Source organism: Triticum dicoccoides, chromosome 3A, assembly GCF_002162155.2.
Source record: "Triticum dicoccoides isolate Atlit2015 ecotype Zavitan chromosome 3A, WEW_v2.0, whole genome shotgun sequence".
Classification (NCBI taxonomy): domain Eukaryota; kingdom Viridiplantae; phylum Streptophyta; class Magnoliopsida; order Poales; family Poaceae; genus Triticum; species Triticum dicoccoides.
Window position 1 is genome coordinate 662452471 of NC_041384.1, and position 16614 is coordinate 662469084.

Sequence of the window (16614 nt, forward strand, 5' to 3'; positions counted from 1 at the left end):
TTCCTCAAGAAAAAAAATACACCACATACGGCGAAGATCTATCGCCCTGCCCACTTTGAATTAAAAGGAATTTATGAATTAACTACAATGTGTGAAGCTTCGGGTATGGTTCCCACATGTATGCAAGTCTCCTAAGTAGCTCCTTCCACTTGGCAACTAGTGCTGATGATGCTCTTTAATTTAGCTGCGTACGTACCCTTCAGGACGTCATTAACCCACATGCACGCAGTTACAAGGGAAAATGGGGTTAGGTTCTCTGAGGAAGTAATCAAAAGAGCACTTTTTTTATTGCACAAACGATGACCTTTGTTGGATAGACACGGTTGGCTTGAACGGTTGTGCCACTATATAAACGGTGCCTGCAGGCTCAAGGCTACATACCAGGCTTGAGAAGTGCAAGGCCAGCAACGACTTTATTGTCTGGTATGCTCCAAAAGCTTAGCCTCCTCCTTGATTGTTTTTCCGCTTTCTGTTCACTTTTCACTGTGCTGGTTTAGCCAAATATCTTCATAATATCTACTGACTGTTCATCAACAGTTGGTTAGCTTCAGTAATTAGAAGTCCTAAGATGTACCAGTAGAGTTTCTTAACTAATTTCAGAAGTTTTGTGTGTGAGTTGCTCGACCACTTTCCGTCCGATCGATGCATGATTCCTCGATCTAATTGAAGTTCATTTTGGTGTAGCGTAGCACGTATAAGAAGAGGAATTAAGCCCCAAGAGTTGGAGGCGATGTCGTGGTGGAAGTCCAAGTCGCACTTCAGCGCCGACAGCCAGGACTCGAGCTCCGACGGCGCGTACCGCGGAGGTAAGGAACGCTCGCCGTCACGTCGCAAGAAGTCCGACGAAGACGAGGAGGAGTACCGCCCCTACGCAGGCTACGGCGCCAACACCAACCGCGGCGGGGCCAACGAAGGCGGGGGCGGCGGCTACAACAACGGCTACGGCGGCGGTGGCTCGTACAGCAACGGCAACGGCGGTATCACGCCCTACAACGGCGGCGGTGGCTACAACAGCAACTCTTCCTACGGCAACGGCGGCGGTGGCTACAACAACAACTCTTCCTACGGCAACGGCGGCGGTGGCTACAACAACAACTCTTCCTACGGCAACGGCAACGGCGGCGACGGGTACAACAACGCTCCCAGCTGGGCATCCCAGGACACCGGCGGCCGGACGCCGATGTACATAAACACCAGAGAGGTCCACGTCTATGGGGCGCCGCAGAACGACGACGACTACAACGGCGACCAGAAGAGGCGTGGCGGCGGCGGCGGGGGCAGCGGGTTCTTCGGTCCGGCCTTCCATGCCGTCGGCCATTTCGTCGATCGCAGGTTCGGCCTCGACGATAGGAACTGATCGATCACGCCCATATATATGGCTGATTGCGCTGGCCATGGAAATATGCATGGATGCTCGCGACGATCGACTACTACACTACTACTACTACTACTACTACGTGCTGTGATGTGTCTTGGATAGTTTCCAAGTGTACCAGTGATGTGCTTCAGTTCTGCGCAGTGATGTCTGTGTGGTTTGTGTTGCATCGTGTACAACATGATTTTATCATGCAGATGTTGTATATGTATATATGTACGCAACTTAATTACTTCTTGTTCTCTCTCAGAAAAAAACTTGGTTACTTCTTGCATGCACATACTCCATGGCAACTTATGATTTTCCTGTAATGATGTGGTCCTCTTTTTTTTATCTTATGGCAATAAAAAAGTCCATCTAAGTGCACATATTAAGTGGAAAAGCAAAATTTCTTGTATAATGAATTATTTTAAGTTTGTCAGATGTAGAATTGCTCAAATTTGGAGCACCAAAATTTCTGTATTGGGCTTTCTTCCTTGTTTCCTTTTCATTTCATTCCATTCAATTTGGTTGTCTCTTCCGGGGGCTTATGATGAGCATATATTGCAGTTTATGATATCATTCCAATATCTTATTCTATTTCATATTGTGTACAGGAATTTATAACCCACCTAATTTCAGCCAAAAATCCTTTCTCAGGGTGTCATTATATTTCTTGATGTGGACTCCAATTGTTGCTTCCATGCTGAGTGTAATTCACACGTTCTTCATAAAAATCCTACTCTTTGAGATCCAACCGCTGCCATGGATAGCTAGAGCTTACGGGTGCAAGTTCGCCCACCTGTGTTTGATCGGCGGGGAGATTTTTTTTCTACCTTTAACTACATTTTATAGTTTGTCATAGACAACCACAATAGCCCAAAACTTATTGGAAAAATCATCAATATTAGCAAAATACTCCCCGTCAATTGCCGCAAGATATAAACATACACGGTGTTTAGACATGTTACAGTCCTCAAGATGTAATTCTGATGATTGCTTTACGTATAAATATCATAGTAAGTGTAATACAAAGAAACACAAGATACTTTTAATTTGCGAATCAACCTGTGGTTGAGTTGGTTAGGTGGACAGTGGTATCCCCAACCCACCAGGGTTCAAATCCTGGTGCTCGCATTATTCCTGGATTTATTTCAGGATTTCCGGCGATGCGCTTTCAGTGGGAGGAGACGTTCCCGTCGACGACGAGGCGCCTACGGTGACTTCGTAAATCTCAAGATGATATGCCGGCTCAGTCTCTCGGAGGTGCTCATAGGGGTAGGGTGTGCGTGTGTGTGTTTATAGGGATGAGTGTATGCGCGTGTATATGAGCGCTTATGTCTGTACTGATGCTAAAAAAAAAGATACTTTTAATTTCACCAAAATCTACAAGAACTCTGTATGCCTGCATAGATAGTCAAAGTTTAGAGATATTCTTGGATGCTTTCCATATGAGCTTTTATATACTTTGGAATGAATGTAGTACATTCTGTACGTACGTAAAATCCCATATACATATATTTTTTATTTACCAAAGATCCACAGAAAAATAGTCAGTCGTTAACAATAATACACATAATTCCTTTAAAACCGTCTTCCCCGGTTCTCCATACATAGCATGATAGATTTGAAGGCAAGAACATAGACGTGGATTGATCTGTTAAATTTATGCGCACGGTGCAGACTCAATTAAAACAATTAATTGACTCGTGTTAGTTTCCATATGTTTGTTTATTTGAAAAAATAACTAGAGACCCTCCTACTGATTGTTATGTAATTGCTGTTAACTAAGGGAGATCCTAAGATTACATGTTTACTCCTAAGAATCTAGTAACAATGCAATTGAAACACATGTGATGCAGTTGATTCAACTGCATTTTCCTGCAGTTAACAACATTGCATTTGAATCAACCTAAAAAACCATTACATTTGATTCAACTATACTCTATCGTTCAATTAACAATGCATCGCGGTTATGAACCATGTATTTCAACTACACTTTTCAACTGTGTAGTTTTTTACTGCATTTTTTCAATTGCATCATGTGTTTAAAACATTGTTTAATATTTTTTGGAGCTCTTTTAGGGTGATTGGCGAGTTACAACTCGTAATTTCGTGTAACTCCACCTCCAATTTTTCCTGACCGTCAGATCTGAGAAATCAGTAAAATAATTATTTTTTGGTCAAAAGGGTAGAATAGTAAAGTTCCACCAATCCGTTCCGCAGGAGAATTAGCTCGCCCATGCCCGTCCCCCACGCAGATCGTTCTGTTTCTGGTCGCATAGCCGCCGCCGCCGCCCTTTCCGCCATTCCGATCGAGCGATCCCGCCGCGGCACCGCTCCAAGCAAGCACCAGCAGTCGCCTACCTGGTGTCGCTTCTGCCACGAGGGTTCCGGCTCAACGCCAGGAACTGCTAACCGTCCGCTGCGGCGTGCCGAGCCCACCGAAGTCTTCCCTGCCCCGCCGCCCACTGCAGCGCCTCCCTTCCGTCAAGCAGCCGGCGAGGCGAGCACTCCGTCGACAGGTACCTTTCGCTCCCCTACCCCCCCTCCCTCCCCCCGCCCTGCGTTGCTTGTCAGGTCGTCGCCGGCTGTGAGAGGAAATTTGGGTGCTCCTGCAGTGTCAATTCAGCCTAGACTCTTTGCACAATTAGAGATCAGATAACGGTCAGTTATCGTCCTTCTTCGATGATTTCTTTCTCTTCTTCCCGGTGCAAGGCTCTTTTCCTTTCAGGTTTTGAGAAAATGTTTGCAGCTGGCCCATAAGATGCTCATTTCTATGCGCTGGGATTGCAATGCAATGGTCAGTGGGAGGGGAAAAAATACATTAAGAGACCATGAAGAGAGTATCAACAACATTTTTGTCTATAGCTTATCAACTATGTATTCAACATTTGGAAAATTACGAGTACACAAGCATCTCAAACAACCTTGTGTAGAAAACAACAATTCCAGGAAGCCAATATTCTTTACTTCTCTTTCAGGCATTTGTAAAGATATTGTTTGCTCAAATACCTGTGAGGATAACATCGTCCATCCTAATGGATTTACGACTAGCATGTTGTGCATAGAACTCAACATCCTTAGCCGGTTGCTGTGCACATTGGGAAGAATATGTTAATTACACTACCCATAGAGTTTCCAAATATGCAAATCTAACAAGATTCAGAACCATTCTTATTCTGCTGAGGGCAAATAAGCAGTTCAGTACAGATAGTACAGCAGAACGCTATAGTTTCAGAGGTGTTGCTCTGAAAATCCACGTCCTTATGTTCTGATACATCTCCTTTACTGTCGCCGTGCAACCAGTGGTTCCCACAACATCCCCGATCCTGAGCTGGAAATGTGGTCAGCTATTGCTTTCTAGCTGATACAGTGTACCACTTAAAAGGATGAGATTCTTGAGTTTGTGGACGGGTTTGGGTGATCTTCAGTGCAACTTGATGTATTATTTCTCACGTGTATTCTACAACCCACCAAGGTCTAGGAGTCACGTTGGCTAAACATTAACTAAATGCATTAAATAGTGCTTTGCTTTATTCAAGAGCACATTCCCAATTGAACTAAATATCTTGAATTGTGTTAGAGGAGCATGCAAATCATATATAAGGATAGTATCTATAGCAGAGATTGTTTGTTAGAGTTTGGTGTATTCTCATCATGAATATTTTGTCTATGCAGAGCTTGTTGTAAGAGAAAAAACCATCAGTATCAGCATGAAATTCGAGATACACAACTCCTAGTACGGCGGCATCCACATCGCTCCCACGATTACTGCTTTTGAAGTTTGTGTATGATATAAAAATTAATGGATGTGCTATGATCTTGTGCAGAAGAGTCAGATCAGTCATAATGTGGCCAAATTCAAATTTGTTTCCCTAGACCTACTTCTGTGTTAGGCCATGCAATTGGCCAATATATAAGATGCAGGTCTGAACACTTGTACTGCTCATATCTTGGTCAACAGTTATGATGTTGAGTTATGGTCATTCTTTTTGGTACATGGAGTGAGACAAATATTCTGATTCTATTTTTTGTATTTTGTTAACTGACTGTAGAGGGAAGGATGCTACTGGTGAGGAAGTAGTCAAGCCTTATACTCCGACTACACTGGATTCTGATATTGGATACTCTGAGCTTGTTTTAAAGGTAATTTATCGTAAACATGTTCCAACCGCACTGAATGTGTCTTATCATTGATTCTGATGGTAAAAAGATTATGTGACTAGTTGACTAGAATAATTAGCTTAATTGTACACCATATTATTAATTCACTTCTGAAGATATGTTGCAGGCAAATAGTTCTCTTAGAACATGACCAACCATCGACAATTATGAGCTGTTATATCATGTCAACTATTGTGTTATGATTGGTTGCCATGACGAGTATCCCTCCCAGCCCCCTGCGCCGCCGTCTGCCTCTGACGATTCCGCACGCGTGTAGGCAACAGTGGAACAAATTCAGACATTCAAAGATATCCGTCCGTCAAAATATTCAGGTTCTGCACTTTTGTATTTCACGCCATTCTTCCTTTTTTCTCTCGTTTGCATTGCATGTGCACAGTAAACCACATAGTCGTCCATCACTGAATGTCTGAATTTGTTCCATTCAGACATTCAAAGTCACATTCCCCATGCGTGTAGGTGACAGTGGAACCGGTCTGATCGCTTTGCAGTTTCTTAATTTGTTCGCTATGTTCTGAAATCACTTATATAAAAATCAACAAGTTTCTGAATTAATGATGTAAAAAGCATCTAGTTTCTGAAAATCAACAAGTTAGCAATGCTGATCGATGGTCCAAACGCCCATTGCTGATCGAGTAGATGTCACACCCATTGCGGTTTCAGTAAGATTAGATCCAGTTTACGGTAGTTATAAAGCAGATGTCACACGCATTGCAGATGTATTTGTCACGTCTAGTAGATTGAGTAGTTTTGTTATTTCATTTAAGATTTCTTCTATGATTTACTATTACCGTGAACTGATGTATTCATAGCCAGTGAGTTGTAATTGCAGATGACTATTGACTATTGAGTGTGTCTCAATCATGACATTTTGTACAGCGGCTTTTTCTTTCTTCATATGAACAATACTGTAATCATAAAAGGCATGAGATGTTGCACTTTTTTTAACTTATTCTGAACCTTTTATGTTGAGAGGAATATATGAGTAGGGAAATTCTTTTACTTCTGGTGTATAATTGAGACCAATTGTTAATTTGTATGTGATATGCAGGAAGATATGGCCGATATAAGTGCTGAGTGTATGGCTGAGTACGACGACATTGTCAGCAGGATGTTTGATAGCGAGGAAGAGGGTTTTGAGTTCTATAACAAGTATGCTCTTGAGAAAGGCTTTAGTGTGAGGAAAGGATATGTTGAGTGGGATGAAGCGAACGAGAAGATAATTCTGAGGAAACTTGTTTGTAGTCGTGAAGGTTGCCGTGAAGAGAAGCACATGAAGAGGAAGAGAGAAGATAGGAAGAGGAAGCCACAGAATATCACTCGTGTGGGGTGTAAATCGAAATTTGTCATTGCAAGAGTCGCGAAAACAGGGCGTTGGTTTGTGAAGGATTTCATCGATGAACACAACCATCCTTTGGCCCCACGAGACCTTGCTTGCTTTTTGCGTTCCCACAGAAGAATCAGTGACGAGCAGAAAGCGGACATTATAGAGATGCAAAGTGTTGGAATCCGGAAACACAAAATCATGGATGTGTTGTGCATGCAGTCCGGTGGATATGACCATGTTGGATGCATGCTGAGGGACATCTATAACTTCTGTCATCGCTACAAGCAGGAAACAGTCGCTGCTGGTGATGCTCAGACGGTGATCCGTCACATGATGGCGCGGCAAGAGAGAGACCCAGATTATTTCTTCAAATACTTGGTTGATAAAGATGGGCATCTGAAGGGATTGTTCTGGTCCGATACTCAATCCCGCCTTGACTACGAGGCTTTCGGTGATGTTGTGGTTTTTGATAGCACATATAGGACCAATAAGTACAATCTACCATTTGTTCCGTTTGTCGGGTTGAATCACCACCGCAGCACAGTTATCTTTGGATGCGGGATAATATCTCATGAAACTAACGAGGCGTACGAGTGGATGTTGCGGACATTTTCTGAAGCCATGTTGCAGAAGCATCCGATATCTGTAATCACTAATGGGGACCTTGCAATGCAAAGAGCGATCAGGGTGGTGTGGCCTGACTCATACCACAGGCTGTGCGTATGGCACATTCAGCAGAACATCGTACGCCATTTGCATGATGATGAGGTTAGGGAAGAATTCAGATCTTTCATATATGACTCGTCTTCTATTGAAGAGCATGAGAGAAAATGGATAGAGTTCTTACGAAGGAATGAAGTGACAAGTGAGGAGTCATGGTTGCATCAGATGTATCAGATGAGGAAGTTGTGGTGTGCTCCATACCTGGTGGGGCGCTGTTTCTTAGGATTGAGCAGCAATCAGCGGAGTGAGAGCCTAAACTCCATGCTACATACACATCTTGAGGGTAAGATGACCTTGTTTGATATGTTAGAGCACTATGAGCGTTGCCTTTCGGGACGACGCTTGAACGAGGCGATCCTAGACATCGTGGCCTTGCAGTCCATTCCATTTACAGACGCTGATGCTTCAAGTCTCGAGAAACATGCTGCCCGGGTTTTCACGCCTTGTATGTTTCAGTTGGTCAGATGGAGCATAAATGCTGTCAGCAAATGTGTTATCAGCGAGATACTAGATGCATGGGAGTTGACTACATATGTTGTGGCTAAGATCGATAGAAGAGAGAAGAAGTTTGAAGTGCGCTGTGAGATGAAGGAAGGTTCTTTGTATAGGATAAGTTGTTCTTGTCGTAAGCTGGAATGCTTGGGAACACCATGCTCTCACATATTCTACATCTTGGGAATACGTCAAGTGGAAGTGCTGCCTAGGTGTTGTGTTCCCATGAGGTGGACGATGAGTGCGAAGTCTGCATTCCCTCCGACCAGAAAGAGTGAGATGTACGACTATTCGGCAAGCCTTGTGAGGTACCGTGAGTTGCGGAATTTGAGTCACGTAGCATGTTTCCGGGCATGTCAATCTAGTGAGGAGTATCAGCGTCTGAAGATGATTCTGAGTGAACAAGTTGGCAGCAAGGAATCAAGCCGTGGTCAGGAGGAATGCATTAGGTTTGGTCCGGTGCTACCACAGACGACGGAAATTGATTGTGGAGATTTGGAAAAGGTTCTGGACCCAGTGCATGTGCAAGGCCGAGGTGCACCGAAGAAAAGGTTGCAGGCAAAGATGAAGAAGCAAAGGTCAAAGAGGAAATGTGGCTACTGTGGGGTGGAAGGTCATGATCGGCGTACATGCAATAAATTGAAAGAGGTGTCAAATATGTCTAACTTTTAATTTTACATCTGATTTACTCATTACTATAGTGCACTAATTATATCTCTTGCTGTGTACGAAATGATGGCAGCAAACTGTTAGCTACAACTCTCTGTACAAGGCCATTGGCAAAATGGACGCAGCTGCTGAGCCTCAAGAGAGTGATGTTGTGTTGCTGGCGAAGTGGCCCACCCGCCTCTATCCTATGTGAGCATTACAATGACCACCTGATGGAAACAACCCTCCCAAATGATAACCTGGGAGGTCCTTTGTCCAGAATTAATTGGCCGGTCTATCTGTTTTTGGCAAACCTGCCATTTTAGTGCAAGTTTCACAAATTATGCATGATTTTTAGGTTGTATGTTGCATCACTAGAGTATTTGTAGCGTTACTTCTTTTACATAGAGAAAGCTTTAGTTATTTAAATTGTGATTATATATGCTACCAAAGAGAAATGTGATAGCTTGTTATCTTGTTCTCAATTAAATGTGCTCATAAGAGAGCTTCTTGATCCCAAAGAGAAATGTGATAGCTTGTTATCTTGTTCTCAATTAAATTTGTGTGCGCTATCCTAAACCTCCTCTGCTTTCTCTGAACAGGGTTGCCATGTGAAAAAAAGGATATGTGGGAGCTTTTAGATGGACAAAGGCTCCAGCAAGGAAGAGAAGAGAGCTGCATTTCCTTACTTGCAATTCTAGTAATTATCTTTGTTATAACTTGTAGAGTGTACCCGCAAAAAAACTTGTAGAGTGTGATGGATTAATTAGGATGCTACGTAATCAGAGTACGTACACTATCATATGTATCATGACTGATTACGACCAATGTGTGCGTTCCATGAACAAGACCCCATTTATATGTTTATTAATGATATTGTGTTGTGCTTGCTCTACTACATCTGTACATTATTTGTGGAATTGGTCTTACATGGCACTATTTCAACTGGAGTTGGTCGAGTCGTCCTACTCATTTTTTATGCGAATGAACATTGTTGTCGCCCGAAATGCTTGTACGGAAGGAGCACTGGAGACTTCATGTTGGGGTTTATCCTAAGCTTGTTGATAGGTGATCATTTCTGGCTTAATGATGGAAAATATGCATTTTGACAAATTGCACCAAAATTTTAAGCTAATACTCGTTGCCCGTCTCATGAAATGTGCCTATGAAAATTTGCATCAATCCAAAATGTAGTGACATTCTTAGTAAAACTGGTCGTTTAATTGATGTTACGAATATAAAACTGGTTTGGACTAGTGCAGCATATGCAATGCAAAAATAGTAAAAGCCACAATTAAATGTGCGGGCATCAAAGGAACCTTTCATCTAAAAATTGAGCAACAACTCAAAGTTGAAAGCCTATTATTGTAAACATAGTCTCACAATTGTCACTTGAATGAAGTTATTGTTGGATCGAAAATAATGCAAACACTAATTGGGACAATAGTTCAGCTCCAAAGCTTGAAATTGTAGAAAAACCAAAAGCCTACTGAAGAGGCTCATCACTGCTGCCGAAATCCAATGCTTTCTTCCTATTGTTATCTGCAATTTTCTTCCTTTTGGGCGATGACCCATATTCTCCCATGTCCCTCTCGCCGATATCTATGTACCCACATGCATATATGTCTTCTTCGGACATGTCCTGCCCATATGCATACGAAAGGTATTTAGGTCAACATGCAAATGATGTGGCCCTTTTTTTAAATAATAAGTAGGAACTTGGCAATATAACCAACCTGTTCAGACATGTCATCGTCGCTATAATCTGGGAATGCACAATTCTTCACAATGTACAAATGACATTTCTTTATCCCTTCTAAAGTGTGCAACATTTCATCGACGTCATGCTGGCCTGACATCTTTACCATTCCTTCTGGTGGTACGCACCCAGGCTTGATGTAGTACAAATCTGCTTCCCCTTTGTACCCATGGTAACGCAAATTTTTCACCATTATCTGCCAGTCCACCTTGGCAGGTTCAAGTACTGTCATCATACCGGGTTTCTTGTTGTGGTATGCTTCAGGAACATGAGAAAGTTCTTCGTCCACATGAACAATAAATTGCATTACAACTACCTACATACGGCTCGTTGACATCCGTTTTTGCACAATATTAAAGTGTTCATACGTAGGATGTGCATACCATTTGTAAAACATACTTACGCAGGATGAGACAGATTGCTCTGGTGTACGGATCTCTTGTTCTACATGTAGAGGTACTGATGAGACAGATTGCTCTGGTGTAGGGATGTCTTGTTGTTCCTGAGCATGCTGTTGATATAAATTGATTTTGATTTGTGTGTGGATAATTTAATGAATAATAAGTAAATAATGAAATGTACCTTCGTGCCTATACTAGCATGGTCTTGCATCATACCCCCTTTCATGCGGATCTCCTCCATCTTGGCCTTGTCATCCTGCTGAGCCTGCTGTGGTTACAAACTGATTTTTGCCTTGTGTGTGGATAACATAATGAATAATAATCTTAGTAAATAAAGTAACGTACCTTCAGGCGTGTATTAGCATGGTCCTGTATCGTATTTCCTTCCATGCGGGTCTCCTCCATCTTGGCCTTGTAATCCAGATCATTGCGGTCATGTGGTAAGTTAAGGTCCATGCCCACACGCGTCTGGATGTTATTGAAGCCCATCTTACCACGCTCGAGTTGTAGAATGCGGTCTTGCATTATATTCCCTTCCATGCGGATTTCCTCCATCTTGGTCTTGTGATTCATGTCATTACGCTCCTGCTTCAACATAAGGTCCATGTTCGCACGCGCCTGCATGATATTGAATTCCATCCTGCCACGCTCGAGCTGCATAGCGTGATCCAAGTTCTTGCGCTCCTGCTTCAACTTTAGGTCCATATCGTCATGGAAATGCTTCAACCTCTGATCCATGGCTGCACGCTCCTCTTTCATCATCTGTTCCATGGCTGCACACTCCTCCTTCCTCATGCGGTCCACGGTTGCCCGCTCCTGCTTCAGATTCTTGTCCATCACCTCTTGCTCCCGCTGCATATTCTTTTCCATCTCTTGACGCGCCTGATGCAAGTACTTGTCATCATCCACACGGTTGTGCCGTGCCTTTGAATCCATGGTCCCTATAGAAATCAACAGAACAGTGCTAGTTACAATATGTTTGAAAATTGAAATATCTTTTAATTTGAAACTGTGACTATTCAACACAATGTGGCCGAACTGAAGGTATGGAGTGCTTGGTGCTAGGTCCTAGGTGCACTATATAGATCAAATTACTAACTCCCATACTGCTACATCCAATACTTACCATCTAACAAAAAAAGGTTGATCACATTGAGTATGGATTCAGTTTTGTTTTGTCAACCTAACAGATAATTACAACAATATATTTTGTACTAACACATTTCATGGTCTTGTACGAGCATGCAATTTAGAGAAAGTATTAGATTTCTGTATTTTAGTTTAGTGCATGCGATGTGCCACTAGAAGGATCCGCAGATCGGCTGCCGCGGCACCATCCGCATCCACCGTATTAATGGAATCTGACTGGTAATAAGAGGGAGGGAAACACCATAGGTGTACATACAGTTCGGTTGCGGAGCACCGGGTCGCCGGACGCGGAGGAGAGGACGTCGTCGGGCGTGGAGGAGAGGGAGCCGCCGCCTGATGAACTGCTCCCGATGGGATTTGCGTCTGTGGTTTGGTTTACGTACGTGGCTGCTAAGTTGGGCTGGCAAGTATATGGGCAATTCTATTACGTATCTGGATTGGGCTGTTAAGTACTATATGAGCTTTTGTGCTCACGTGGATCAAATATCGTAAATCTGAAATAACAAAATGTTCTTGTTACTTAAAAGAAACTTTGTCTAAAAAACACTTAAAAGAAACTTTAAAAAAATCCATTTCTTTTGCACACTGTAGCGGATGGCGGACAACTACAGGCATTACTCGTTAGGACTCACCACTACGGGTAGTCGTAGTCCGAAACACCCACCAGTACCGGTAGTCAGGGTCGAGAAAGACCGTTATAGAATTTGCGTGTCAGGAGTTTTGGGTTTGGTATACACATAGTGATGATAGCCAATAAATCTTACTCGTTAGAGTATCTCCAATAGCCGCGCTAAAAGACGCGCACGACACCACCGCTCCACCATGCCGCCTCGCCGCCGGGGAGGCTCGGGCTACCGCGGCGTCCGCGTGTCCGTCCGGCACCTACTCCGCCTCGATTTGGTCGGGCGGCGGCGTGGGCCTCGGCCTCGGAACTTTCGACACCGCCCAGGATGGCGCCCACGCGTACGACGCTGCGGCGTGGCGCCTCCGATGGTCCCGTTGGGACATGAACTTCACCGACATGGCGACATGGGAGCGGGCACATGAGTTGGCGCCTTTCCCACGGCTTGTCACTGACGAGGATCGTCGCAAAACCGGAGGCGGGAGCGCCGTCTTAGCCTGGCCGAGATGGACGAGGAAGGCATGGCGCTGTGGAGGCAACGCTTCCCACAAGACATCATCGACGAGGAACAGTTCTTCGCCTAAAGAAGGGCGGAGAGGGAGGAGAGAAGGAAGGAGCGAGCCGCCTATCACGAGGACAAGCGAACGCGGAAGGCGATTGCTAAATACAACATCGCGCTAGGAGATGCGTCGTCCTGGGACTCCCGGGACGAGCGGTTCCTTGACGCCTACGTTCAGACGTCGGAGGAGGACATCACCGAGGCAGAGTCCGAGTCGAAGAATGAAGAGAAGTAGTAGTTTTGTATCGTAGAAGTGTATCGTAGAAGCAGGCTATGTGTCGAACTATCTCCATATTTGTATGCTCACAACCAAATATGTATTGAATCGCAGTTCATCAAAGAAAAAAAACTAAAATATAGCATGCCTGCTGGAGCGGCTCGGGCGCCCTTTATTTCGCGGCGGCCGCTGGAGCCAGCGCACCGCCGCGCGCAAAATCTGTTGAAGATGCTTTTAGGGATGACTCGTGGTGATAGCATTTTCTGATGACCCATTGTGCTAAAAGGGATCCGGGTAAGTTTGGACCAGAGTATCTCAGAGAAACAAATGTGCAGGACACAAAGAAGTTGTTGGCTATTGGAGAGGTAAGGATGTTTCCAAGAATGCTCGCATGAATTGATTGCATGCAGCACTACTAGAAAAAGGGCTATAGATGGGATTGACACTAATGGCGCACCAGACATGCGGTGCGCCATTAGTATATACTAATGGCGCACCATCTTCTGATACGCCATTAGAGTTGAAACTACTAATGGCGCATCTGGCCCAGGATGCGCCATTAGTATCAATTTTTTTTAACTAGTGCACCTGTCCAAACATACTAATGTCATTACTAGTTGTAACTAGTAATGGTGCACCTGCCGGAAAGTGCGCCACTAATGTTGTTTTTTTTATTATATTTTTATTCCTTTTTTGCAAAACTACTAATGGCGCACTGTTCCACCGTGCGCCATTACTAGTTTAAACTAGTAATGGCGCACTGTGGGACAGTGCGCCATTAGTATGTTTTTTTTGCAAAACTACTAATGGCGCACCACCAGAAGGTGCGCCATTAGTAACCTGGATTACTAATGGCGCATTTAGGTTTGGTGCGTCATTAGTAAGTGGGCAGCAACAAGATATTTTGGACAGCCTCTCCTACCCACACTCACTTTCTCCCCACTTCATTCTCTCCACCTCCTCCTTATCTCGGGTGCCTCCTCTTTTTCACCTCATTTCCACCATAGATTCATTCAATTTAAGTGGTTAAATTACCTTGTTTTGATAGGTAAGTAAGGGGGAAGCTATATTTATGTTGTTCTCTCTACAACAATGTGCACATGCACTTTTTATGGCCTAGCTAGATCTATGTATGTTCGTGGTGTTGCATATGTGTTTGTGTTTGGAGGTGTACCGGTATTTGAAATGCGATAGTTGCCAATATTTTACCAGAATATTGATTCATTTCCGTTTCGGCGAGAATTTTGGCATTAAGCATTCTTTTTGGTCCTATTTTTAGGGAAAGTCATGCCAAATTTTTTCTTGGTTCTAAAATATCGTTTTGCTCTGCCCCGCAGGCGACCATGGTCCGCATGATGACCGAAGGCATCGTGAATAGGTTTTTGAGGTCCGCGAAGGCCGAGATGCTTCAAAAGAACGAGACGGAGATAAGATGTACGTGTCGAAGATGCAAGCTGAAGAGCCTTATTGCGGACCCGGAATCCGGGCAGGTGCGGGACCACCTGCTTTTGCGTGGTTTCATGGATGGCTATCGGTGGCAAGGTGATGAAGATGACTACGAAGTCGTCCATGGGGGGCGGGCAAGAAATGAGGAAGGGCAGCAAGACAACCACCGCGGCTCGGGCGGGCGAGAAGACAAAGAATCCCCAGGAGATGATCATGACGGTGATGTTGTACACAGTCATCATGTAAAAGATGCAGGACATGATGATGAGGAAGATGCCGGAGCAGACGACGAGCATGATCATGAAGATGATGATGCCGGCGGAGCAGACGACGCTGGACCATCGATGGGCTGGGTGCAGGACCCTCATATTCAAGAGCTGCTTCTCAAGCAGACGGATAACGCAAGAGCTGCCGCCCGAGAGAAAGCCAAGATGGATCAACTTGAGTTAGACGCGGTTACTCCATTCTACACCGAGGACAAGGACATGAAGAGCGATGGTTATCAGAACTCCGGGGTAACGATGGAATCCTACACCGGTAACGACAAGGACAGATACTACGGAAGGATCGAGGAGATCTGGGAGCTGAGCTACGCTGGAGAGAAGGTCCCGATGTTCCGTGTCAGATGGGCGAAGAGCATCCTAAAAGAAGACCGGTATTTCACCACCATGGTTATACCCGAAGCCAAATCCAAGACCGCGGGCGCAAACGTCACCGTGAAAAATGAGCCATGGGTACTGGCTTCCCAAGTGGACCAATGCTTCTTCATTACCGACCCGTCAAAGCCCAGTCGTGTTGTCGTGAGGAGAGGCAAAAGGAAGATCATCGGAATGGATGGAGTAGCCAATGAGCAAGACTTCGACAAGTACGGCGACCCGAGGATCGAACATGACGACGATGATGAAGTAGCAGCATACACCACAAGAAGAAGCAGGACCACCCTACCTAAAGGACGTCCGTTCCACAGAAGAACTCCATTTGCGAAAAAGAAGGGCAAGAAGATTGTGAACAAATAGCTAGCTAAGATCGATTGTATTTAAATCGTAGCCTTCATTTCTCGATTGTATTTCATGGGCACTTTTTGAACTATCATGAATATTTTTAAATTTCATGGACACTCGATCTCGATCCCCCTCCATCTTGATCGCTATCCCACCTCGCCAGATCCGGTCCCCCTCGCCGCCGAGCACCCCCCGGTCCACCGGCCGCCGCCGCCGACCCCCCGCACCCCTCCACTACTCAACCGCCGCCGCCGACCCCTCGCACCCCGCGCACCCTCCCCCGCTCCACGGTCTTATAAAAAAATATTACTGTTACTGTCTTATAAAAAAATATTACTGTTATGATTTAAACAAGTTTAAAAAATTATTACTGTCTTAGAAAAAAAATACTAATGGCGCACCACGGTGAGGTGCGCCATTAGTATGGATGTACTTATGGCGCACCGAGGGGTGGTGCGCCATTAGTATTGTGCCATTGCTATAAGAAAAAAAAACTACTAATGGTGCACCACGGTGAGGTGCGCCATTAGTATGGATGTACTTATGGCGCACGGAGGTGTGGTGCGCCATTAGTATTGTGCCGCCCCCATCCATATTTCCTCCCCGGCCCAAATTAACCTATCCCCTCTCTCTCCCTCGCCCTCGCCCTCGATCCCCTTCCCCTCTCCTCTCCCGATGTCGCTGCCCCGCCGCCCCGACGCCGCCCCGACGCCGCCTTGACCCCGCCCCGA

The 16614-nt window shown here is 44.7% G+C and overlaps 4 protein-coding genes across 4 annotated transcripts in view; 2 read left to right on the plus strand and 2 right to left on the minus strand.

Moving 5' to 3' along the window:
* The first annotated feature begins 398 nt into the window (after positions 1 to 398).
* On the plus strand, positions 399 to 1692 carry LOC119272638 (abscisic acid and environmental stress-inducible protein-like). Its single transcript, XM_037554087.1, has 2 exons — positions 399 to 423; positions 685 to 1692. Exon 2 carries the CDS (start codon positions 731 to 733, stop codon positions 1355 to 1357), a length of 627 nt encoding a protein of 208 aa, XP_037409984.1. The 5' UTR covers positions 399 to 423; positions 685 to 730; the 3' UTR covers positions 1358 to 1692.
* A 2847-nt stretch (positions 1693 to 4539) lies between these two features.
* On the plus strand, positions 4540 to 8943 carry LOC119272801 (protein FAR1-RELATED SEQUENCE 5-like). Its single transcript, XM_037554187.1, has 6 exons — positions 4540 to 5096; positions 5188 to 5284; positions 5413 to 5503; positions 5649 to 5853; positions 6591 to 8729; positions 8824 to 8943. The coding sequence occupies exons 4-6, from the start codon at positions 5734 to 5736 to the stop codon at positions 8941 to 8943; spliced, it is 2379 nt and encodes a 792-aa protein (XP_037410084.1). The 5' UTR covers positions 4540 to 5096; positions 5188 to 5284; positions 5413 to 5503; positions 5649 to 5733.
* Positions 8944 to 10092: 1149 nt separating this feature from the next.
* LOC119272639 lies at positions 10093 to 10921 on the minus strand. Its single transcript, XM_037554088.1, has 2 exons — positions 10466 to 10921; positions 10093 to 10371 (listed from the first exon to the last, which is right to left on the minus strand). The coding sequence occupies exons 1-2, from the start codon at positions 10793 to 10795 to the stop codon at positions 10216 to 10218; spliced, it is 486 nt and encodes a 161-aa protein (XP_037409985.1). The 5' UTR covers positions 10796 to 10921; the 3' UTR covers positions 10093 to 10215.
* Positions 10922 to 10932: 11 nt separating this feature from the next.
* LOC119272802 overlaps positions 10933 to 16614 on the minus strand; it is a 16737-nt gene continuing 11055 nt past the window's right edge. Inside the window, exons 2-4 of the mRNA XM_037554188.1 lie at positions 11235 to 11830; positions 11071 to 11145; positions 10933 to 10947 (exon numbers count right to left, since the gene is read on the minus strand). Coding sequence (XP_037410085.1) covers positions 10933 to 10947; positions 11071 to 11145; positions 11235 to 11825 — 681 coding nt within the window. The 5' untranslated portion in view covers positions 11826 to 11830. The remainder of the gene's footprint in view (positions 10948 to 11070; positions 11146 to 11234; positions 11831 to 16614) is intronic.

What these genes read in the sequence shown, in the direction of transcription:
- LOC119272638 (XM_037554087.1), top strand. Translation starts at nt 731, where the DNA reads ATGTCGTGGTGGAAGTCCAAGTCGCACTTCAGCGCCGACAGCCAGGAC.
- LOC119272639 (XM_037554088.1), bottom strand. Translation starts at nt 10,795, where the DNA reads ATGCAATTTATTGTTCATGTGGACGAAGAACTTTCTCATGTTCCTGAA. An exon ending in ACGATGACATGTCTGAACAG is followed by an intron (nt 10,372 to 10,465) that starts GTTGGTTATATT and finishes GCATATGGGCAG; the next exon opens with GACATGTCCGAAGAAGACAT.
- LOC119272801 (XM_037554187.1), top strand. Translation starts at nt 5,734, where the DNA reads ATGACGAGTATCCCTCCCAGCCCCCTGCGCCGCCGTCTGCCTCTGACG. An exon ending in CCGTCCGTCAAAATATTCAG is followed by an intron (nt 5,854 to 6,590) that starts GTTCTGCACTTT and finishes TGTGATATGCAG; the next exon opens with GAAGATATGGCCGATATAAG. An exon ending in CATGCAATAAATTGAAAGAG is followed by an intron (nt 8,730 to 8,823) that starts GTGTCAAATATG and finishes AAATGATGGCAG; the next exon opens with CAAACTGTTAGCTACAACTC.